This window comes from Protopterus annectens, chromosome 8.part0 (genome assembly GCF_019279795.1).
Source record: "Protopterus annectens isolate FY-2018-M chromosome 8.part0, PAN1.0, whole genome shotgun sequence".
NCBI classification, from domain to species: domain Eukaryota; kingdom Metazoa; phylum Chordata; order Ceratodontiformes; family Protopteridae; genus Protopterus; species Protopterus annectens.
The window spans coordinates 770,361,507-770,387,420 of NC_056741.1; the positions used below are offsets into that span (position 1 = coordinate 770,361,507).

The 25,914-nt window shown below is 40.9% G+C and overlaps 1 protein-coding gene across 2 annotated transcripts in view; it reads left to right on the plus strand.

Moving 5' to 3' along the window:
• Nucleotides 1-25,914, plus strand: part of TESK2 (testis associated actin remodelling kinase 2) — a 1,590,840-nt gene that overhangs the window by 1,351,002 nt on the left and 213,924 nt on the right. For both annotated transcript variants that reach the window (XM_044080241.1, XR_006365853.1), the window contains exon 9: nucleotides 10,583-10,669. In XM_044080241.1, the coding sequence (XP_043936176.1) occupies nucleotides 10,583-10,669 (87 nt within the window). The remainder of the gene's footprint in view (nucleotides 1-10,582; nucleotides 10,670-25,914) is intronic.

The window sequence follows — 25,914 nt, forward strand, 5'->3', positions numbered from 1 at the left end:
ATATATATATATATATATATATAGAATTGTTGGTTCTTTTTTAGGCTGCATGTGTTTTTATGTATTTAATTGGTATATGAAATGATGTCATTATTTGTTTCCTACTTAAACTTGAATTTTTTTACTGTTTTGTCTGAAGAAGTTTACATATATTCAGTAAACGAAAGCGCTTACGCTATAGTATTTGCTTCCAGTGTGGTTATTTCTCCTTTTTTGTTCTACAGAGTTTGTTTTTTTCATTTTGGTTTTGATTTTGTCCTCATCTATTTGTTTCTTAGTGAGGTTTTTAAGCTCTCTGTATTTTTGAAGGTGGGTAGGTTGAGTTGATTTTTTCCAGTTCTGCAGCACTTTGTCCCTTTGTGACATGAGATTTCGAGTGGATGGCATTAACTAGAGGGAGAAGTGAGATTTGAGTCGTATTTTTCTGATGGAGGCAAGCGTATTTAAGGTATTAAGGAAAATCTCATTGAATTTGGAGATCATCTAGGAGGAGGTTATATAAAAAGGACCGGTTGAAGGAGTAGAGTAGATTATTGAAAGTGCCAGGACTGAAGGTAGAGAGTCTACAACAGTCTTTGTAGAGGTGTTGTCTGGAGCTGGAGACGTTCTGTGAACTAGGGTGGGAAGGTGGTCACTGAGAGAGTCTGCAAGGGTACTGGAGTTGTGGTAAAAATTTGGATTAGTGTTGAGAATCCAGTCAAGGGTTGAGCCAGTATTATTTTTTTTTTATTATTATAGCGAGTTGGAGACATAATGAGTTGAGAAGTTGTAGAGCTTGATGCTGGTAAGGGGGGGTGGAAGGAGCTTATAGTTTTCCAGTCAATATTAACATCACCAAGGATAGTATTCTCTTAGGAGATGTTTTCAGATATCCAGGAGAGGAATTGTTCCAGTATAGGTATGTTATTTCCAGGGGAGGATGTAGATGGCAGCGATAGTGAGGTTCTTATGTTTATTAAGCTTGCAGTTAACTAAGAGGATTTTGGCAGGGTCAAGGTTTGGAGGGGGTGTGGGAGAAGGGTTGAGTGAAGGTTGTACTGAGTAGAGAATGGTTACGCCACCTCCTTTTTTAGAGTGACGATTGAGTCGGAAGATATAGCCTGGGGAAGGATTTCAGAGTCAGAGAGTTGTGGTTTCAGCCATGTTTCTAACAAGGTGAGAATGTCAGGGGTGTAATGGGAGATTAGGGAATGAAGCTGATTTATTTTGTTTGTGACACTTTGTATATTGAGTGAGATTATTGTTAACTGTTTGGAAGGTCAGGGGTTATGGCTGTTATACAAGGTAGCAGGGAATGGTATGTTGGATTGAGGAGGAAGCGATGCTGGAGAATTGAAAGAAACACTACTACCTTGTGTGGTGGAGCATGTTAATGGCCCGGGTTAGGGTAAATGTCACCAGAGCAGAGTAGGTTAAGGAGGAAGTTGTTCTTGGAGTGTGTGTGTGAGGACAGGTTCTGATATACTTTGGTTTGAGTTTATTATGTAGAGTGGTAGGAGGAAGGGATCTTCACTTTGTAATGAGTTGTTGAGGAGACTGGGAAGAGAGAGAGTGTAATGGGACAGTAGTTAGAAGATTGGTGAGGATAAGAGAGAAAGTGGGAGATGGGATGTGCATAAGTATGGGGTTGTGATAGGAGGAAGATGGTGATAGAAGATATAAGAGGGTGTAACAGGGAAGGATTGCGACCGATATTGAAATAGAGAACTTTGTGGACTTCATTATAAGAGAGTGAGCAATAGTGGTGTTGAGTTAGTGTAGGGAGCTTAGTAGGAAACAAGATACATGTTTGTAGAGTTAGGTAGAGTAGTGGTAAGTAGTAGCACAGTAGGAAGTGATGAGGTAGTAGGTATAAGTAAAACTAGATAGGAGGAGCAGGAATGTTGGGGTGGGTTGAGTCAGGTGGAAGGGGTGTATGGAGAGGGGTTTAGTGGTGTGCTAATTAGGGTACAGTATAAAGGAAATGAAAGGGGGGTGGGGTAGGGGACTGGCGTGAGCCTGAACGCCAACGGAGCAGGTTGAACCTAAAACCAAACTTACCAGTGACCAGAAACAGTCAGTCAGGCGGTAAGAAGCATTATCACTACAAGTACGGCTCTGAATGTTACCTGTTCTGTTAAGAGTGGGGTTTTGCCAAGAACAGTTTTAAGTAGGGAACCCTTTTTTATGAAGTTATTTAAAAAGCATTTTAGCATGGACTTTAGATTACAAAAAAGGTCTAATTTTTCTAGAAACAGCAGAAAGAGAACTCTGTCTCTCTCTTTTCCTTTTGTATTTTTTAAGTCAGTTAAAGTAATTTAGCATGGGCGTTAGAATTCAAAAGGCTATTTTGTTTAGAGCAGTAATAAGGTCCTGCCGTTTAATGAAACTGGCAAGTGCGTTATTTATGGGGTGGTGAGGGATTGGGAGGAGGGGGTTCACATGTGTGAGAGCTCTAGCTTGGTGTCCACACCACGCACAGAACTATTGCTATTACAAAGAAACACAAATACGGCACCAGTAGCAGGAAGGCTAGCAGGTGAACATACTTAGTGACTCTAACTGAAGGGGGGCTCCACCAGAGTAATACACTGCAGTTTTTTTGTTCATTAGCAAACTTGAGAGGGCCGCCGGGGAAGAGGGGAGCAGAGAGAGTAATGTCCAAAGGGACTTAAGCAAAGATGATGGATAATGTGGGGCATTTGGATCGGTTGATAGGGATTGCTAATGGCATTTGCAATGGCTCAATTGCTAGAGTGAAAGTCTAGGTGAAATTGTCTGAGCCTTTTCAGTTAACTCGATTAACAAGATCAGCATGCCCCTTATGCTGCTGTTTGTATTTTACCTGGAACCATTGGCTGATGGATCAGGAGTTCCAATTTTAAGGGTTATAACTAGGGTGAAAGGGATGAAAAATGTTTGCTTTACTCAGATGTTGTACTTCATACATTGGAGGGCCCAGAAAAAGATTTGGGAACATTATTTGGGGGGGGGGGTTGGAAAGCTAAGGCAGGTGTGTGATGCCTGTGCACTGGCCCAGCAATCAAGGAGCCTCAATCCTCACCACTAACACCTGTGAGGGGCATCCATACAGGGAAAGGATAATAAATGCACACACAATAAAGTATAATTTCCCTTAAGAGCACACAGAGATCACAGTCAGTCTGGGGCTGGGTTCTCCCTTTCTGTCCAGGTCCCCAGTAAGTCCTCCCCACTGGCACAGCTATAGGGTCCAGATCTCAGCCTAGTGGGCAGGCTAAAACCTCCAGCACGCTCTGTCCAACCAGTGCTTCGTGTCCCTGCCCAAGTCGCTGACACACACATACACACACACTTCGAGATGAGAGTTATATACAACCACACAAACACTCCTGGGGAAGGCTGGCACAGGTTCTCCAGCTGTGCCCCTTTTCTGCCCAGTCTAAAAGGTAGTACCAGCTGCTGCCACCCACTAATATCAGCTACTCAAAGGCCCTTCTGAAAGGGTGTCCAGTTATTACTGTGCAATATTATTATCCAAATGGTACGTGTGACTGAACAGTCAAGACTTATTAGAGTGACTTGGTACAGTATCACTGCATACATGCAATGTACTCTATAGCTTAAATTAATTCTACATAAAACAGCCACAGTTGAAAGGTTTAAAAATATTTAATATATGATAAAAACACAAGACAATACTTCTTACCACACAATGCTAGTCAAGAGTTCAGAGATCACAGAGAAATACGTAAAATAATACAATAGCAAAAGTTTTGGCATTACAGAAAAACAAACTAGTGTAATCTTCCTATTTCCTAGCTATGGCAAAATGCTCTGAGCTGTCTGATTCTCTCTCTTTAAATTGATAGCGCAGAGCTGCTATACATGACATAATTCTTCACACTTCTCTGGTGTTCCCAGACTAACAGAAACTACATTTACATTCTTTACACCTGGTGAGAAACCAGAGCAATAAAGGACATTTATACATGCAAATTCTAGCCATTAACTCTGGTCTTAATAGGCAGGATGCCTCCCTCTAAACATATCGGCTCCGAATTCTGACATCAAAGAATTGACCTATCAGCTTTGTTACAGCAGAGTGCACCGTTGTTACATTTTTGCAGTTCAATATCCAATGCAGTCTTTTCACATTTAAGAGAACAAGCCTGTGGCTTACATTAATATTTACAAATGCAATTCTATCTGGCTAGGCTGGCAGCCTTTACCTATTTTCACAGCAGGTTGTCAGGATATCAAGTAAATACTAAAAAAAAAAAAAAAAAACACAGATACTAGTATTTGACGTTTGTCCTGCAGAAGATCATAAACTCAGGTATGCATACATATGGGGAAACCAGGGAGTTAAATATTTGGGTATTCTAATGAACTCTTGGGAAGGTTCATTTAGTTTCGCTGAAGGAGGTAGTGGATAAGGTAGGAAAATTATTAGGTGAACATTAATATTGGTACAGGACAATGAGGTCCTGGTGCTGCAGATGTTTGATTCTATGTCTTTTCCATCTGGGTTCAACCTATGAGTTATTAGATCCAAGACCAGCCATTTCCAAAAGACCGTAGCTCCCACAGCTCTGTCTCCTCTGCCCATAATGCCTAGCAATGACAGACTCACCTCAAATTTAATTTGCCGCCATGCAGGATAGCAGCTTGATCTTGAGCTCTACTGGGGCTGTATCCTTTGCCTTGCTACTTAGAGTACATTTGTACCTGTTTCTCCTATATTCTTTGTATATCATAGTTTAATATTTAGTGTGGTTTTGGTAATTTTTTGTGTGTTTGTTTGTAGTGTAGTGGTAAGTAGGGGTAGGCATGATCTTAGTGTTAGTAGGCTTTTCCCAACTTGTAGTGTTCCTTATTGCAGTAATATCTTTGTGTTTTGTAGGGTGTGTTTGTAGTGTAGTTTGTCTAGTTAGTTTACTCTTTATGTGGAGAAATGGAGAAAGGTTTTTAAAAAGCAAGTCATGTGTGGCCATAAACTTCCCCTCAAGACTCACAAGATTGGTGCGTCTACTGTCCCGGACCTGCACGCTGAGGGATTCAGTGTGTCATTTGCAATAGCTTTGGCTGCAGGGTCTTTAATGAAAGGTGGGCCAAGCTGGTACTGAAAGGCCTTTTGCCAGCTAGGGAAGCTTCCTCCTCTTCTCCTGCCAGCAAACATGACAAGGGTGATTGAGGTCCAAAGGAGTGAACTAAGAACTCCAAATCCTCTAAGGGAGACCATAAATGAGCAGCTCTGCCTAACTCTAGTCAGCTATATCCAAAGATCCCAAGGTCTTCAACCCCTCCAACTGCGTTGGCAATGCTGTGGGATCCAGCATATCAGGACTGTTCTCCCACAGAGTTGACTACCTGTTTGTTGCTTTTTCCGCCTATATATGAGAGTTTAGCCTCCAGTGTCAATGTGTAACTGCATGTCTCATGTACTTTTTGTCCTTTCGAGAATTAAGTGGTTGTCAGTGGGCATAAGGCAGTTAGTTCAATTGCTTCAGGATGCCCATGTCCACCAGGCTGGATAGAGAGGTAGCAGGAAAGTTTCCCATTCGATGTTGCAAGTCCTATTGTGTACTTACAAAGGATAGGAGTGGAGGGTGTTTGTAACCAGATGAAGGAGGGGTGCTTACTAGGTGTAATCTGCAGCTAACCAAACCAGCAGTGCTGCCCAGCACACAAACCAGATGCTGTATGGGCAGCAGTAATCCTGGGTAGCATAATAAAGTAAGGTAGATCTAAGTAGTCCTAAATTTGTAAATGCTGCTCATTGCACAAACTGGTTGCCCTTTGAGTAATGCCGGACTGAGGTAAAGTTCCAAGGTGTTTTTTATAAGGGAAATTTCAACTTCTGGTGATTTGCTTGTATACAAGGCACTATTCACCACCACTGCACGAAGATCAGCTTCTCACAAACATGAAGCCTGTGTATGATCAGAAAATAGCAAATTTCTCACTAACTATGCCCTGAAGCCAATCAGGTAAGCACACAATGAGCTTTACCAGCAATTCCCAAGTTAGGTGAAATCAGCCTTCTCCTGCCACAAGAGTCCAGACTTTTACCCTCTTAATGTAAAATGACTGGTTTGGAGCCCAAGTGCTAAGGAATCTCAAACAGATGTCTAATACTAAGAAACACTAGATACAATGTATTTCAGTACAGAACAGTAGCCCTTACAGTAGTTTGAAAATGCAACTTTAAAGAAGTGCAAAAACAGTATGTAGCATAGTAAACTTTCTCAGTATAATGAAATTAAGCAGTGTTTTCAGATGTTTGCGTCTGTACAAGACACCGGCACAGAGAGCAGCTCCATGTAAATGTGCCAAATTTATACCAGTACTGGAAATATAGAAAACTGACTTCTGAACTCTCTGGCCAATAAAATGACAACACTTACCGCCCTGTGTGTGTGCTTTCGAACTCAAACTAGGTAAACACTTACTGCCACTAAGTTAATAATCCCAGTCCTCCTAATGTAAAAGCACATCAAAGAGAGTCTCCTGAGGGAAATGCTACCACAAACATACTTAAACTTAAGGAAAGAAAATAAGTAATTCAGGATAACAGCAGTGTATCTTAAACAGCTTATAAAAGTGTGATTATTCAATAAAGTACTTTGCTTTATAGAAATGAGCCAGTAGTCTCTCAGTTGTGCAGAATTTATAAAGGCACTAAAACAAGATAAGCTGATGAATAAGCCTTCTAGCGAATAAAACAACTACATGCAAGAATCTCTATTGCATTTCCCCAACTTATACAGACCAGGCTACCACCCACTGCCACTAAATGGCAAATCCTCTGTCATGTTGATGTAAAAACACAGAAAAGAGTATGCTGGAGTGTAAAACCACACTACTTATCCAGCAGCTAGCTAGATAATGAGTTCAGAGCAAGTAAATCAGGAGAGCAGACAATGAGGGGCACAATGCACTTTAAAATAAAAGCATAAGGAAAGGCAAATAATTCAAGATATAAGCAGCAGTGCAGAAAAGGGAGGAGCTTATAAAGCTCAATTTACAGTAAGGGTGGGCAGCTTAAAATCACCAAATTTTAAAAGTAGGTTAAGGAATGCGAGAGTAGGTGGGAAAAATAAAATCAGCAGTGTATCACCAACAGTGCTTGTAGTTTTTGCAGACCTTGAGTCTTATCAGAAAAGACAAAGCCACAGATATTCTCTGTGTATTTAAATATCATTCAAAAAGCAAATTAACCAACGAAAAAGAACATGTGAAATGTGCAGCATGAATAATTTGTGTCTCTGTGCCACACAGAACTGAAACGCCGGGCAAAGGCAATTTCTTAAAACAGAAAACAAAATGAAGCTGGTAAAACAGAAAGCAGCTCTATCAGTTTAAGCAACTCACAGACAAGAAATAGATTTACTTTCCTTACCAAGCAGGTTGTCACCAATTGAGGAACTGATGAAGAATTGAAATTGAATGCTAGGAACAGTTTCTGTTAATGAACCCGGGAGTAGGAGTTGTAAACTGATAAATCCTTTTTTTAGGCTAGACATTTTAGGAGTTTTGCCTGGTGATGTTTGCATGAATACTTTTTCCCCATACAGGTTATGTAGGGTGTTTTGTGGGCAGAATGCTAGTTGCTAGAGATGCAGCGTTAGGGAGAATGGTACCCAGATTAATCTTTTCTGGAACTGCCAGCTGTTGTAGGGATATAGCCATGAGTTGGAAAGTATGATGGCACATTGTTGCAGAGAGGCGATAATGTTGATCCTGGGCTTATATTTTTATAGAGTTGAACCAGGTAAGGATAGGCATTGGCACTGGCAGCAGTTCATTTCTGATTTTAATAGCAGCCGAGAAATTAACTAGAAATTAAAAAGGTAAAGATATGCCATATTTGAGGGATTTGAGAAAATTAGTGCAGGAAATTGCTCAGTGACGGTTATGCTTGAAGGAGGTTACATTAAAAAAAAAATAGATGCCATGTTTTTTTATATATGGTCATTGATGAGTAGGGGAGGCTTTGATGGTTTATGGAAGGGGTGTACACATCTGATGTAAATAGTTCTAGATATTTTAGATCCTGTCCTGATGCAACCTCCTTAGAGGGGTATCAGAGTCGCTCCCATTTGTATAATCATTGTACTCGTATTTGAAAGGATGATGTGCAAGCTGCAGTTAGGTAAGATGGCGTACTCATCTGTTTATCTTTTTTATCACGTGATATTGCCTATTTGAGAATTTTTTAAGTTTGTAAGTTTTGATGGTTTAGAATAAAGTTGGTTTTGAACTTGGAAAAAGTATTTTTCTTAATCTAAGTCTGCAGTGCAGTAACAAAGTGAATACTACTGAAAATATCTTTACCTAGGAAGAGAAATCCCATCCTAATTTATCTGCCTTCTACAGTATTTGAAAGCATTTATTTTGGCATTTGAAAATTGGAATAAAATATTTAACAGCCAACCTCAGCTGGAAACTAATTGTTGTGAGGCAGCAATGTTAACTTATGCATCACTGTGCAGTTTGCCACTTTAACACCTTAATATGGAATTATAATGCTTAATTATAACTGATTGAACAACAGTAGTAGCACTATCAATCAGATGAGTGTGAAAGGGGGTGACATTTTCATGAAACAGTTTGATTATGTTAATAGTATGTCCTTTGTGCTAGGAAGTTGCTGACTGAATGTTGATACTGTCCTTTGGATTAGCCAGTCATATTGGTGCACCTTTTTGGTCTCTGTCCATGTTCCCTTAGAGGGTTTTTTCTTAGTCTCAGGCAGTATATCATCACTTGATCATGGACAAGAAAGCTTGTTATGCTTCATTAAAAGTTTTAGGGCCACCCCATTTTTATACTGTAGATTATGTGACGTTATAAGGGTGTTCCTTAGCTGTTGGCATTATTCAGGTCAGAATCTGCCTTGACTGGCATATTTCTGATGCTTTGAAAAATATTCTGATTCTTTGAGGAAGTCTTAGTTACCTAACACAACAACATGACATGTGTTACCCCAGTGTTCTGTAGTTCAAAAAAAAAAATGCTCAAAATCGCCTTCAGTACTGCAGCAGGTTTCATTCTTCGGGTGCATAAAAAGCTCCTTGTGTACATTAATATTTTTTCCATGTCCTGCTTCCTTCCTCCAAAAAAGTTTCTATGAGTAGCTTGTTTAGACTCGTTTCCCATGACTTGTTTGAGGTCTGTCTGTTCATTTTAAAGTTGCTTAAACTGTTTTGCTTGATTTTTGCTTTCCTCAGTAACTGATTGCTTACTATTTATACTAGCAGTGTGTAAAGGCTGAAAGTTGTGAAATTCAGTTAACAAATACTGAAGAAGAGTAGTCGTCGTTTACATACTGTATTATCTCTGTCCAGGTTGGAGAAACCTTGGAATGGGAATATGTAAGTAATGAGTTGGGGGAGCAGAAAGGCAAGAGGGGTTTGATCCCTGCAGTAGCTTTTTCTGGCATTTACACATTTCCATGCATTCGTGATATCCTCAAGTACATATGTGTAGGACTTGTACATATTTAGGGTAGTGGGATTTTTACCAAAATGTACAAGCTGTTGAAGTGAAAGCTTGTACATTTTGAGGTAACATAGTAGATACCTTTAAGGTACTTGAAGTTAACGGCATATCCTGATAACACAAAAGATGGTACTGTTAATCTTTTTGTTGATTAACGCACTATAAATGTGGAGTAATCTAGTGATGTAATGAAGTAACTCTGTATCACCATAGTACTTATATATTTGTTGTAAGAAGACAGCTGTTAATGTTTATGTAAAGAATAACCTTGAACAAGTCCTGTAACAAGTGCTTTCTTTCCTAGGAAATACCTGATGGTAGTTGGTAGTTTTTGTTCAACTCAAATTAACTTAGGAGAAAATGTTTTCAGAAATGCATCCAGTGATTGAATGGAAATTAAGAAGTCCGTTATGAATTTATTTTTAATTTAATTTTCTTGCTAAAATAATATTGCTTCCATAACGGAATACCCAACTATTAAAATGAAAAGGTGCCCTGCTTATTATTTTTTATGTAAGTGTTCTCTATTGTGCATGCTGACCATCAAGCCTTCCCTATCACCAAGGCCCATTCATTCCACTTATCCTGAATATTCCTCAATTAGGATGATATCTGGTTAGGGGAAGCTGTCATTCAGGCAGCCTTATTGGTGGTTTGTGCTCTCGTCTGTGTCCCAGCAGTGAGGACATTTTCTAGTATGGGCCCCTGACTCCTTCCCTTGGGCAGGGGACAAGAGATGCAGCATGCTTTTAGAGATACTACGTCTTCCCTTTTTGAGTGCACATTACCATGTACCTACAATGAGGGCTGCCATTTTTGTGACTTCCTGGTCTAATGCCAGCTCCTAGGCCATCTTTTCAACCCCACTTGTTCTCTGATGGATTGTGACAGAAGGTCCTGTCTCCACTCCTCACCACACCAGCTCCAACAGACACCTGAGCCACTAATCGAACTTGTCACCTGGACCACAGTCGAGGGTTTATCGTTCTATGCCAATAGAGCTGGCAAAATGTGCCATAGTTTAACTAGAACTCATCCTGCATCCTAGAAGAAAACATTTGCTTTGGAAATTATGCAAGTCCGCATGTGTTTCTTATCATTTTTTTTCCATTTACAGAATTTTGGACTAGATTATGATGCATTCCAGCACATGGTTGGGGACTGTCCACCAGATTTGTTACAGCTTTCCTTCAACTGCTGCATTGTAAGTACCCTGTTAGTTCATTCATTTGAACTAGAACTGTGACCTAAAAGTAGGAACTGTATTATCTATTGAAAGACAGGTACTGATTTTGCCCATGTTAGTTTGCTGAATACATCTCTTTTAAGTGACAGTACTTGTATTTCTAGCCACAAAAGAGCACATTACGAATGGAATTTCCAAAATTTGGAAATACACAGTTTTGTACACACAGTATTCATTTTCATTTGTGGTAATGTGCCATCATTTGTATTTAGAGTTTTTGTAAAAAATTAAAAACAGGCAGTATAATCTTGAGTGGCTTTCTATATTTACCAAAGAAACGTTTAAATATTGTTATTCCAGACAGTTTTCTGACCTAAAGACAACACATTGTTCAGTGCCAATGTGCCCTGGTTTTGCAAATAAGCCCATTTTGCTAGAAGATGGAAATGGTGGTATGAAAGAATGTAGTAGCTCCTTGCTAAAAGAACTGCAGACTTGTGCTAATAGCACAGGTCCTGGTGATGACCAGGAACCTAATTATAGGGCTGTCAACAAGAAAAGGGGGAGTGCTGTCAGTCTATCCCATAGGGGTAGCATCCATTGGATATTATAGTACAATTTTGCCATGTCAACCTTTTAGGAAAGTTGATGGTTGAAGGCCTTCAGTTATTTTTACATATTTGCCCCCACCTCCGAGAGGCCACCTTCTCTTGGTACATAGAGCAGGCAGCAGAAAGGTTAATGTCTCTCAGAAGTCAGTTAAGAGGCCCCAGGCCAGTGAACTGTTCTGCCTGGAATCAATTGAAAGAGAGATGGTAGGAGTGGTGTTTTGTTAAGGAAAGGTGAGAATAAGACTAGATGTAGAGTGTAAAAAGCACTGTCTTTCGGCTTCTCCCATTAGGGGTCACCACAGCGAATCACCGGTCCATAGTTTGATTGGCAGTGGAGTTTTTACGGTGTCAAGTTGCCAGCCTGGCGCCCAGCCTTCAAAGAAGGCACAAGCACACATGCACCTACTGCATGTCTTTAAAACTCACTCGACCTCAGAGATATGGAGTGTATGGTTTAGAGAAAAATGTTCTATTAGAATACTACTGTATCAAGTTTTGCTTAGAACACTTTTACTTTTGCTTCTTGTGTAACAGACATTGCAGAAATTTGCTAGCAAAATGTTTAGTTGTCACTGATTACTTATCACTTACCTTTGCTTACTGTTTCTGTTGGTTTTTCTTGGTTCAGAAAGGACAAACATTCCAAACGAAAGTTTAAATTGGGCACATTTATCCATTTGGGAAGAAGCTTGCTGTCTTGTTTTTTCTATTCTCCAGTTTGTTTTTACTTGTGCATTTTTGTTATTTAGGGGTTGATATTGAAAGAAGACCAAAAGTAAATTGTGCACTTTTTAATGTGCTTCATTTTATAAGGAAATATTTTTGAAATGTTTCATTTTGTTTTCAAGATATTTAATATTTTTCCATTCCTCTACTGCCTGCCAGCCATCATTCCTCTTGTGACCACTTAGCACATTCATCCCCTGTGCAGGAAGAAGGCTTATCAGCTAATTCATTTCCCTGAGAGAGTGATAACCGGCCACAGGGAGCTGTCAACCGTATAACTATCGGGGGGTGGTAATTGCTGGGAGAGATTGTTGAGCCATATTTCCAATCTCTGCTATAGTTGACAAGGCTATACCTGCAATAACAGCCTTTGAGCATGTAAATTACTGCTCAAGCCCTTTTCTCTGCAACAGACACTGCTTGGCATGCATGCTTTTCATAATGAACAACCAACAGCAGGAACCAATACATTACTAAAAATGTACAAACCTTTTTTTTTTTACTCTAGCCCATCGGCTGATACACAGCCGTCAAGGAGTACTCCCTTCTCCAGAGAAGTTATTGAGAGTAATTTAGGAAGTATACACGAAATGTGTTTCATGTCTTTTGACGATGAGCATGTAATTAATGAGGAGATGCTTTAGGTCTAGCACCTGTATAAATAACTTTTACATGCTAATGGAAGAGTCTACCCATCCTTTGGAAGTCATTTATATCTTTAAAGAGCACATTCCTACTTATTGGGCAGGCAGTTTGCATTGGCTGCTGATATCCGTCTGCTGCATTCTTGAAATTTGACCGTTGGTGGAAGAGGTGATGACTTTATGGGAGCAAGGCCCAATGAATGCTTGAATGTCACCTGAGTGGAGGAAGATCACCACCACAATGGTAGCACGGCACATGGGCTTGCATTTCCACTCTATCAAGACTGGGAAATAGTTTTTGAGACAAGTTGCGCTGTTGTACTTTTCTTGGTGAAGACTATAGAGCAAGTATGGACATATACAATTGATCATTGTCAACAGTAATAGCATTTTTTTGCATGTCATTACCAGAAGCATTTGTTCCTGAATTGTTGCGTGACTGTAAACTGTTTCTCTGTGGCATATCCAATACTTAAAAGTGCTCTTAATGCCATTTTTGGCTGAAATTTGTATTGTGCCTGTTTCACACACTTCCAGTATTTATTCGTTAGCCTAGTAGGTGAGCTCAACCAAGGAACCTTTAGTACTAGTTATGTGGATAGAAGGCAGGAAGCAATGTAGATACTTAGAAAATGGAATTTTTGATTGCTTGCACATTCTGTACTGGCCACCCATTTTTCACTAATGTCCTTCATGTAAAAAAAGTACCAGCAAGCTTTGTTGTACTGCTAACTAGTGATGTTTTTGCCCCTTTTTTCAGTTTAGAGATCTTTAATCAAGCTAAGTTAATCAACCACTACAAACTTGTTTTGTAAATTTCACATAATTTCATTTTTACAGTATATTTTGCTTATATAACAATAGATCAGACAAGTTAATCATCATTCCCTAATATGTACACTGTCCTTAAAAAACAGTAAACATGAAAAAAACATCCCAGTGTTATGGACACTGTTTTACTTTTGTTTCTTGACAGGCAGTTAACATATATATTATCAATTCACATTTTTCTCTGATAAAAAACAGTTGCTGTATTTGCCCAGCCATTTTAGTTTATGATCCTTAAGTTATGAACCAGTCCTTTTACTCAGGATACAGGCAAGGCAGGGTTAATATTGTAATATGTTATCCCACAGAGGTGAAAGGTGGAAAGCACTGGTACATAGGGACTTAATCATGGCAGTAGGAAAGCTGAGGTAGTTGATTTATCAGCTGCAGGAAGGAAGTGTAGAAGGAAGTTGTCGGGTTGGGGGGGGGGGGGACACAGCAGAGAACTACCCAAAGGATTGTAACACTGAAATGGAAAGAATTACAAAAGTTTAAGGTAACAGATGTTGAAGGCAGGGTTTCACTAGTCCAGAAAGGAAGGTGAAAATGAAAAAGGAGAGATAGCTTATTGCCTTAACAGTAAATAGGAGGAGATGGGTTGTGCAGGCTGAGGGAGCCACAGAAGGAAATAGAGAGCTGTGAAAGCATGCTGAGTAAGAAGCCCAGTATAGGCAGGACAGAAGTGGAAGAAAAGTGTAAATTGCTTATCAGAACTGGGGGGGGTGTCAATCTATGTATTTTTGTAGGTTATTTTCTCACTTTTGTTCATGGGTCTGATGATGTCTTATTGACGAAAGCGCTTAACCATGTGTGCTTTTTAAAGTGGATTTATATTAAACTTCTATTTTTCGAGTGTGAATTGCTCATTTTATTATTTTTATATTATTATTATACTCAACAAAATGTTTTTTACTTAATTACTTCATTCCTTCTTCCTCCCCTGTGTTTAATGGTCTTCCAACCATTAATGACATGAAGTAGGACATATGATGTTCTCCGTGTTTCACTGTTGCAGTCCTCACATTTGGGTTCTCTGTCTGCAGGTAGCCCTCAGCCGGCCAGAATACCAGAGTCTTCGGATTTTTGTGTCGGATGCTGTCGCTTCTTCCATGTCGTCAGGGGTATAAAACATGCAGCCAACGCCATTACATCAGTCTTTCTTGCCATGCGGTGCCCAAAGCAGAAGCAGTTCGCAAGTGCCCGTCGGCCGACTCCTGAAATTTTCGTTTTAGAGTTTCAGACCTGAAGTCTTTAAAAAGATAAGTACCCCATTGGGGATCCTTTTTTCTTGCTCTAACCGATGTCAGAAAAAATTAACAATTGTCTTGCCTGTGGAAAGCATATACCTCATAGAGATTTTCATTCTTGCTGCGTCACTTGTTTAGGCCCAGACCACGATGTCCCTCGCTGTCAGTTTTGTGCCTTGTTCAACACCCGAACTATTCGTCGTCAGGCTATTTTTGTAGCTAAATACTTTTGTTCTCGATCTCCGTACTCCGAAATGGCTTCGTTAAGCCATCAGACTACCGATCTTCCGAAAAAATGTAAGGATAGAGAGACAAACTGCTTAGGTCCAGAACTGCCGATAACGCTTCCGATAAGCTAGTCGATAGTCCGCCGGCACTCAGTGAGGCGCTTTCACAGCCACTGATACCCGCTACTACAGATTCACAGGCCTCTACTGAGACCCATTCGGAGTCCGTTATGCTGCAAGATGCTTTTTCGACTATGGAACTTGCAGATGTCTCTACCTTGGGTTGGTCTGGAGCCGCTGTGCAGGCACCAGCTTCTGAGGGTGTATTCAGGCCTACCGATTTTCATATCAAACCGACAACTTCATTTCAAGCTAAGAATACCGAATTCCTCAGGCCTAAAGCTCGCACTAAGCCTAAAAAACCAATGACCAAAGCGCATTCTCAGCCCCATATGCCTCAAAAACAAATGATTAGAATGGCTGAAGACCTTGTTACCTTAATTAGGGGAAGCCAGCTTTCCCCCCTGTAAGAGACCTAGAACTGATTTTCTTTCTGATTCTTCTGATCAGGAATCTGATACATCTGTTCCTTCTGACTACCAGGATTTACCCTCATCTACTTATGAGGATTCTGATGCAGAGGATTCCATTTCCTCTGCTTCCCCTCCAGAAGATTTTTCTTTTGGTGAAACCTTGCATACCCTTAAGGAACATTTCCGCTGGGAAAACCAGGACTGTTCTCAGTCCAAAAAGTGACTTAGGAAATGTTTAAACCTGCCTCAACACAGGCCTCTAGCTATCCCTCCTGTTCTGGAGATTGTAGATGATGTTTTCTTGGAATCCAGCCGTACCCAGACACTCTGCCTCCAGCTCCCAGGAAACCTGACAGGTACTACAGAGTACCTGACTCTCACAAATTCCTTTTCAAGAATCCTACTGCAGATCCAGAGACCATTTCCCAAGGACCAAAAGGCATTAAGGCTACTACTGCCAAAAATCCTACCCCTTCTGATAGGCATTCTAGAGCTTTAGACAGATGGGATACGAAGGTATATATTACTGCTACTTTGACCATTAGGGCTTTAAATTGCCAGTTTCATATGTTAAAGTATCAGCAGCATATTATGGGATTAATTAAACAGAAAATTATGTTGATTCCTGAATCTGCTGAACACACAGATTTACAAGAGTTAATGCATTCTGCTGACCAAGTAGATAAACATACTTTGCAATGTGGTTTTGATGCTTTAGAAGCATCTTGCAGGGCTGCTGTCACTGGGTCTGTACTTAGAAGGCCTGCTTGGCTTATGGAACAAAACTTGCCAGGTCATGTTAAAGCTAAATTACTGGATGCACCCTTACACCAAGAACGCCTTTTTGGCAACAAAGCAGAAGTCCTCAAAAGGGTGGAGGAAAAAGCTAAATCTATGCAAACTGTTAAAAGATTTCTTGATACAGCCACCTAGATTCAGTAGGCATTGGCCTTCAAAGAACTGGTCCTTTCCAGTCCCTTCCAGGCCTTCTCAGTCCAAACCCAGGAGCAGTAGACCACTAAGACTTCAGTCTCAGGCTATGCACAGATCTAAGCAGTGGGGGCCCCCACGTCCAAAGCAGGGAGTAGTAAGCCACCCCTTTATGGAAAAATGGCACAATGACTTATCCTAAACTCTACCAAGCCTTGCTCAGCTACTTGCTCCGTTAGGAGGAAAGATTACCCTGCATGCAAAAAACTGGGAATTCATTACCCAAGACAAATTGGTTTTAAACATAGTTTCTCTAGGATACAGATTCCACTTCCACTCACTCCCAACCCCAAGTGGATGGCCAGACCTCTCCCCAAACCAGTGGGCAGAGGCCCAAAAACAAGTACTCTCTCTCCTCAGTATCAGGGCTATTCAACCTGTCCCATTCGAACAAAGGGGACAAGATTTTTATTCAAAACTATTCCTGATTCCCAGAAAAGAAAACTCCTGGCGTCCTATCCTGGACCTTTCCGTTCTCAACACTTTTCTGGTGGTTCCAAAATTCAAAATGCTAACTCTTCAGCAACTTCATCCTGTGCTAGCCAAGGAAGCTTGGCTGGCAACTCTAGACATAAAAGAAGCTTACCTATACATCCCAATAAGGGAATCCTGCAGAAAGTTCCTATGCTTCAGGGCAGGCTCCATGCACTATCAGTTGTCTGCAATGCCCTTTGGCTTATCTACTGCACCCAGGGTATTCACAAAGTGCCTAGCTCCTGCCATTGCATTTTGCAGGCAGAGAAATATTCAGATTTAACCAGTACACTTGTACGATTGCCTGATTCAGGCAGAGAGTGAGGACTTGCTATTACAGCACCTAGCATTTGTAAAGAGACTTCTAACTTCACTGGGGTACACCATCAATGAGAAGAAATCACACCTGTTACCCGGCCAACAGATTGTATTCCTGGGAGCAAGCTTGAACACTGGCATTCCTCACTCCAGAGAAAAAGTTCATTTGACAACCTACTTCAAGCTACTGGCCACAAAAACCCAGCTATCCGCAAGGAAAATCCTGCAAGCCCTGGGGTTCATGGCCTCTTGCATTCTGTTAATTCCATATGCAAGACTGCATATGAGGAAACTTCAATGGTATCTAAAAAGTCTATGATGTCAACATTTTCAGGACCTGGAAACAATGATTCCTATTATTCCTTGTCTAAGGGCAGAGTTCCTTTGGTGGGCAGAGGCCTGCTACCACAACAAGGGACTCCCTTTCACTCTACCCCCTGCCGCCCAAACCCTAACAACAGATGCATCAGACTATGCATGGGGGCTCACATGGCAGGGCAGTGCATTCAAGGCAAATGGAACCCAAAACAGATGCACCTGCATATCAATCAAAAATAAATGTTAGATGTACAGAATGCTCTGACAGCCTTCAGAGACCTTATTCTTCCAGGACAACAATTGGTAAAGACAGACACCACAGTTGTGGTACATAAACAAGCAGGGGGGGAACCCATTCCTACCCACTCTGCAGACTAGCCATGGCTCTTTGGAACATAGCCTTGAGCTACCTAGTGAACCTACAAGCTCAATTCCTGCCAGGCAAACTAAATTCACTGGCAGATGACTTGAGCAGAAATCTCATGAACCCACATGAATGGAAACTGGAACCCAAAATATTCAAGTTGTTGAGGAACAAATGGGGGACACCAGAGATAGACCTGTTTGCCTCCCCTCAGAGCTACCAAATGAACAAATTCTGCACCAGAACTCCCCACAGTCAAGCTTGGAAAGTGGATGCCCTGTCCTTTACCTGGGGAAGCCTCTCAGTTTATACCTTTCCCACTCTGCCTCTCCTCTCGAAGGTTCTACTAAAGATCAAACGGGGCAAGCCAAGGACAGTACTGATTGCACCAAACTGGCCACGCCAGCACTGGGTACCCCCTTTTGTGCAGTCTGACAGTGCTACAACCTTGGCACCTGCTTCAGACGTCTTCCCTGCTGTCCCAGCAGGCCAGCCAGATTCTGCACCCTCAGCTTCAAACCCTGAACCTTGCAGCCTGGCTAATTCCCTGACCTCACCTCCAGCAACCCTCAGTAAGCAGATGCTGGATGTCATTCTTGAGGCAAGGAGGCCTAGTACTAGAAAATCCTATTCAGAAAAGTGGAAAAGATACTGTTCCTGTAGCCAGGCTGAGGGGATGGGCACAACGGTGCCCAACTTACCTCATTTTCTAGATTATTTAACAGAAATGCTTCACAGGGGCCTATCTTTCTCTTCAATTAAGATTCATGCCTCTGCCATATCAGCACATTATAATACTGAACCACCCCTCTTCTCTCATCCCCTGCTAAAACAATTCCTTAGAGGGGCCAAAAATTTAAGACCCCCCCCCAGAAGGGCTCCCACTCCAGCCTGGGACCTTAACTTTGTATTGGAAAAACTCACCCCCCCCCCCCTTTGAACCAGCTGCTACAGCAGAGTTGAAATTCCTTTCTTGGAAAGCAGCTTTACTTCTAGCCATCACTTCAGCAAGAAGAGTGTGTGTGAACTGCAGGCCCTCATGGCAGTGGAACCTTTCATTATCTTCCATGTGGACAGGGTTTCCCTCAGGACTAATCCATCCTTTATGCCCAAGCTGGTGTCTAGTGTAGCTCTAAACCAGTCCATTCATTTGCCTACTTTTTTCCTTAATCCTCAGAGTAAAGGGGAAAGGATACTGCATTCTCTGGACGTACACAGACAGCTTAGATTATATTTGGACAGGACTAAGCCTCAGAAAATCTGACCAGCTGCTAGTTAGCTTTGCTGCAGGGGCAGACGGGAAGGACATTTCAAAGCAAACCATTTCCAAATGGATAACACATTGCATCCATTTCTGCTACAAACACCATGGAAAACCTACCCCACAGGGGATAAGAACACATTCCACCAGGGCTTCATATACCTCTACTGCATTTCTCAGGGGAGTCCCTACCAGGGACATCCTGGAAGCTGCAACCTGGAGTTCTGTACATACTTTCCCCAAGCATTACCACCTGCCTATCTTTTCTAAATCCAGAGTTGGATTTGCCACAGCAGTCTTACGGGGCCTTATTGCTAGCCCTAATGCTCTTTGACTTACCTCCACCCTCCTTAGCTTTGGGGATCAACCCAAATGTGTGATGACTGCAACAGTGAAACACGAAAAACATAGTACAGTTGTGTACACCTAGCATAAATGTAGATGTTCGAGTGTATTCACTGTTGCAGTCCTGGTTACCTTCCCTCCAGCCCCCTGACTTCTCTTGACTTTTACCTTTCCTCCTTGTTTGACATATATTATATCATGCGTATTTGCTTTTTGCTTGGGGTGTTCCATACTATATAATTGCTTCCCATTGTGGGGGCACCTGACATCTGGGGCAAGAAAAACTGACGTAATGGTGTCAGCTGCATGTTTTATACCCCCTGACAACCCGATTTCATGGAAGAAGCGACAGCATCAGACACAGAAATCCAAAGACTCCGGTATTCAGGCCGGCTGAGGGCTACCTGCAGGCAGATAACCCAAATGTGATGACTGCAACAGTGAATACACTCAGACATCTACATTTATGGTAAGTGCACACAACTGTACATTTTGTAGTTCCCTACAAGTTTAACAATGTCAAGAGAGTCCATTTGTTCTAAGTTTGCCTGTTCAGCTGCATTTCACAAATGTGATTGATGCTTTGTAATCCCACATTTATTCATAAATTTCTGAGTTGCTGGTTTTCTTCCTGTTGATCTCCATTTCCCAACTCCGGTCTCCGGTTCATTCCCAATGTACTTCTGGTTCTTCTAGTCAACTCCTGTGATTTTCTCTTGTCTCCTGAGCATTTTCCTTTGGAACATTGGAAAGGGTGTCACTGGCGTAGTTTGCCTATGAGTTTTTGCCTATGTGGTTTATTATTAGAATGAGTCTCCTTCTGTTTGATAGCTCACTTTTTGTTGGACAGACTTTTGTATTTCCTCTCTAGCATGTTCTGCATCAAAAAATGGCTTTGACCCTCCAGGAAAAAAATATTTTGAAGATAACTGGATACAGCAGCTTGAATCTCACACCTGCCTCTCTGCATTCCTTGGTTGCTAGAATACATTTTTTGCCGGGTGTGCAGTGAGTAATCATTTTCCACAAACACTGTTTCCATATTTGTCCTCCTGCCACAGTTTTGACAGAATCAACTCTTTATTAAAGGCCTTTACTGCTTTTGCTTGGCTAGGTTTGGAGCTTACATACACACAATGTGCCCTTTCAATTAACAATCCCTGCTGTGGAATACCAGTCCAGATGTTTTAATAAAATTAATAGTCTGTTCCTTCCAGTTTCTCTGGTACAGCAGAACATATCAGTTTTTCTCTATGTGCTCTGTCTTCTAATTCTTCCATTTTTTAAAACTTCTTTTCTTGAACAGTCTCATACTCAGCCAGTCTTTTCTTCATTTTGTTTGCTGATTTGATTTTTTTTTTTTTTTTTGCAGTTCTATCAGCTCATTTGAATGTCTGTATAAAGCATCTTCCATTTTTTTCCAGCCACCTTTTGATATATTCCTTCAGTGTTTCATTTACTTTAGTCCACTCTGGGCATATTTGACTTATTTTTTTCCACTAGATTACTGCAAGTCAAGTCTTGCACCAAAGCTAGAGCTTGAACTGCTTTCTGCTGAACAGCTGCAGTATTCTTCCCAGCCAGTGTTTCCTCAGCTTTTATGGTTTATTTTCTTTTAGGTTATCTAGATTTCTTATTTCCTGACAACGAGACAGTGCACTTAACTAGCCAGTAGCTGAAATTTACCAAAAAGACAAATTCACTGGCTTTCTTTTCTGAGTTTCTGTTTTCACACTGGGGGAGCTGAAATTAAGCTATTACTCAGTGAGTAGCTCTCCTGGAAGTTCCAAATCCATACTGTCTTGTCTAATTTGATCAAGTAGATTTAGATCTTCGGGTCTAGTGTTAGCTGGGCTCTGATTTATGGAGGTATAAGATTTCTTGGACTAATGGATCCTTTACAGCAAGGCACAGAACATCTGTAAGGAGTCTGAATGAAATTAAAAATAGGGATAAAAGCCTCCAGTCTTTTGAAGTATATCAGATCTTTTAAGCCAGTGATCTTTTTAGTTAAATACAGTTTTTTTCAGTTGCTTGATATGCTTAGGAGTATGCATCGCAAAGGGGGCATTATACTTAATGATGAGTCTAATCAGTGCAGAGTACAAGGAGGTGCAGACTTGTTTTGATTAGAAATAAATACCTTTTTTCTATGAGCTGTGCAAGTTAAAAGGATTTTCTAACCACTTGCAGTGTGATGGCCAAACATGAATATGCTGTCAGTTTGGCATTTAACCTAACCGCTTACAGATGGGTCAGTTTGGAGCATCATGTGCAGCCTAAGTAACCCTCTCAAAGAAGTTCACGGGATTTATTAGACAGGATCAACCCTTGACAAAGCCAAACTGCTGGGGGTAAAGTCTGATAACATTTTTGATATTGTAGTTAATTTGGTCAGTTATGATATGTTCAGTGTTTTTTCATGTAGGACTTGTTAGGCTGATAGATGTGTATGATTTACTGGGATAGTAGTGGGGTCAACCCTTGTGGATTGGCATCACAACAACTACCCCCATGGGACAAAGGCAGTTGCTAGGCTCTGGTCATAGAAGTTTGAGTGGGTTTGGCAGTGCTTGTGTAGTGTTTAGTTAAGCAGCTGAGTATATTGACAAGTCAATGGATGAGGTAATTAATATTTTGGCGAGTAGCTTCAGTACGTGTTCTTTCATGATCGCTGTTGGCTTGATTCCGTCAAATTTGTTTGCCAGTATGTTGTCAATATAATTTGATTTGGAGTAGGTAGTGGTATGAATAAGCTCTGAGTAATGTTTGGCATCATTTCTTATTTTTCTGACTTAAGAAGGATTTGACTTCTGTAGGTAGTGTGAATTTATGGGATGTATTCCTTTTTCTTGATATCTTTAAGTTTCTTATCTATTTGTTTGATGATCTTAACTGCTCCCACATAGAATTCTTTACACCCAGATACACAGATGCAGGCAAAGCATTACACCTTCAATACATTCACCAAACTATTACACAAGATAAGACGCTTATTGCTGTCTAAAGCCAGTTACCCTCAAGTATGTGGGGGTGTACATCCTAATCCAGAACGTCAGATACAAACTGTTCTCACATCACACAGTACAGGCCCACACAGCAACTCAGACCTCCTACTCGTAAACATTTACCTAAGAAGTATCCTAAATAAAGTGAATGAATTCCACCCAACCCTCACCCTATACAAATGTGACATTGTAGTAGCAACTGAAACATGGCCCAAACCCCACATAAAGGATACAGAAATCCCAACACAGGGTACAATGTACAGACTTTATAACTCACAAACGTGGTAGAATTGCCATTATTTAAAACAGCTTATAAAGACATTCTTAAACTGGAATGCCTGGTATGTGAACTCCCAGACCTTTCCAGTTCTGAAATACTAATCTCATGTTTTTACCTTAATTCCAAAAAGCACATCATCATCATTATTGCCACCTATATTCCCCCCCCTTCCCCCCAAGGAAACAATACATCAGCCATTGAAAACTTTCTCAGCTGGACTACCTCCACTTTTCACCAAGGCACTACCATAATGGGTTACTTTACCGACTGGTCCACCTGCTCCACTGAAGACCATACCAACTTTATTAATCTCTGTGGATTCTCTAAACTGATTTTTTCTCCACCAGTATTGACAACCAAGGAAACGAGAAATCCATTCTTTATTGGACACTAACAAATAGGCCTTCACTCAGTTACCTCACTGGATGCCTCCCAGGTAGTCTCAGCGACCATCACCACACATATCTACTTGGGCAGCAAACATACCTTCAAAAAAACATTATATTTAAACACATCCGTAAGAAAGCCAATTTTTTCCTCTGAAACCTTCAACTGCATTCTCAAACTATGCAACTGGACCCCTCTAAAATACCCCACATTGATTCTGCAGTTGAATACTTCAGTAAAACTTCCTAGGTATAGTAGATAGCCAAGCACCCCTTAGAAAGATCTGAGTAAAAGCTGAGTCAATCATAGCTTACCAAGGACACCCTGCAACTCCTCAAACAAAGAGATAAGAGTCTGGTCACAATATCAAATGACCAAAAAGCAAACCTAGAAAATTACCAGCAACTCAGAAACCAAGCCAAAAAACAAGTCAGTATCGATAAAAAAGCATATTATACTTCAGCCCAACAAAATCACATAAATAATCCCCAAAAATTCTGGGCAGTCATAAATCAGCTCATCAGTCCTGATCAGACTACTAGTCCTTTACCCCCCCCCCCACAAATACCACAGATAGTATAGCATCACAGTTTAATTCCCATTTCATAAACTCAGTATTATCCATTATAAAAAATGACAGCAATGTACCTCCTTCAATTCCAACTACTTCACAACCTTGCCTGAAAGCTTTTTGTATCACTCCATTCCAAACAAGCACTGTCAAAAGATTTCCACTCAAACTAAAGCCCACAACCCTCGCCACTGACCAACTTCCAGCCGAATTTCTCAAACCACCTGCAGAGTCCACACCTTATCCTGTCTCATTACTTATCTACAGGTCCATATCAGAACAATATCTCCCCAGGCTGTGGAAAATGTCCCATAGCATCCCTTTGCACCAAGGTGGTTCCTCCACAGATTTTTCCAATTATCGACCAATAGCAGTACTCCAACAATTCTCCAAAATCCTTGAAAAATTCATTCATGTACAACTCCTTCTCTACTTAGAAAGCAACAACCTACTCTCCACCACCCAACATAGCTTTAAACCCAAGCAGAGCGCTACTACAGCATTAATTAGCTTCACCAACACTGTCAGTGAGCTCAGGAGCAAGGGTCACCACGTATCTTCCATCTTCTTGACATGTCTAAGGCATCTGAAACAGTATCTCATCAAAAGCTACTCTGTGAGCTAGCTTCCCCGAATCTTTTCCAGTCAACATTATCCTGGTTCCATAATTATTTAACTGATCAAAAACAAGCAGTCTGGTGGCAAAACAATCTTTCTCCCCTACTACCAGTTTAGTAGGAGTACCACAAGGATCCATCCTTGGTCCCCTAATATTTACCATCTTCACAAACAAATTTTGTACAACCACTCAAATAGCCTCCATTATACAACACACAGACGACTCCACCCTCATTTGCTCAGCTCAGAGCCTACCAGAACTCCTAGAAAGAACCCAAAAATCCTTCTTAGACATCAAAAACTATCTCTGACTGCCAAGTGATACTCAACCCTAACAAAACAAAACCAGAACTATTCACCAGTGCCAAAACACAACCCCCCCCATTCATTATTCTGCCAACAATACCAAACTTGAACCTGTTGAACACACCTGCTCCTTAGGGTAACAATAGATAATTGCCTAAAAGTTGATAAACAGATGGCACTATCCATAAAAAAAGGTCCACATAAAGCTTGGATCACTTTACAGATCCAAGCCTTACCTTACTAACACAACCCGACACTCATACCCGGAAAACAACTGCTCTCTACACTCCTATAGCTCTCCCCTATTTTCAGAAACCTCCGAAAATCTAATATGAATAAATTAGATGTTATAATAAAATAGCCAGATTTACTACTAATCATCCCTATAGAACCCATGAGTTTTGGAACCTAAACTGGATATAGAACTACCATATCTACTGTCCCTGAACTAACTAATTGCAGCCCACCACATAATTCACAAACCTAATAACTGCCGTGCACTCAAAAATGTACTGTAGGAATACAACAAAACTAGAATACTTATATCGTCTGATAAACTCCTTCTGAAAGTCACTAAATCTAACAATTCCTTTGAGGACGTTTTATTCTCTAACCCAATATCTAAAAAATGGAATTCTATACCCCAGCACATCTGAAATACCACCAATATCTCTAAATTCAAGTCACTGCTTCGGGATCAGCTTACTAATAACTGGCTATGCTCCTGCACTACATCAGGCTGACCCGGACATCACTGTCCCTCTCTACACCATCTACTAACACACTACTCCCTCCCATCCCTTAACCTCTCCCTGCTTTCTCTCTCTGTACTCTACTTACTCTGCACAACTCCAGAGTGACTCCTACAACTCTCTCCCTCCCTACACATTCTACAACGACACTACCCCCCCTCCCCACCTATCCCTACCTCTTCTCACTATACTCTATTTCTCTTTTCCCCCTAGCCCATCCCTTATACTACTCCCTGTCTCCGTTCTTATACACTGACAAATAAAATGTTTATAAAACTTGTTTTCTACTAGGTAAGAACAATGTTATGTTCTATGATTATATAAAAAAACCACTACTGATCATGGAAAAATGTACATAGTCTACACTTATGTGTCCTGTTCCAAATGTAAAGCATAGATCACTGTGTGTAGTCTACTCTCTTGTATGGTATGTAGTGCTGTCCTTAAGTAGATTA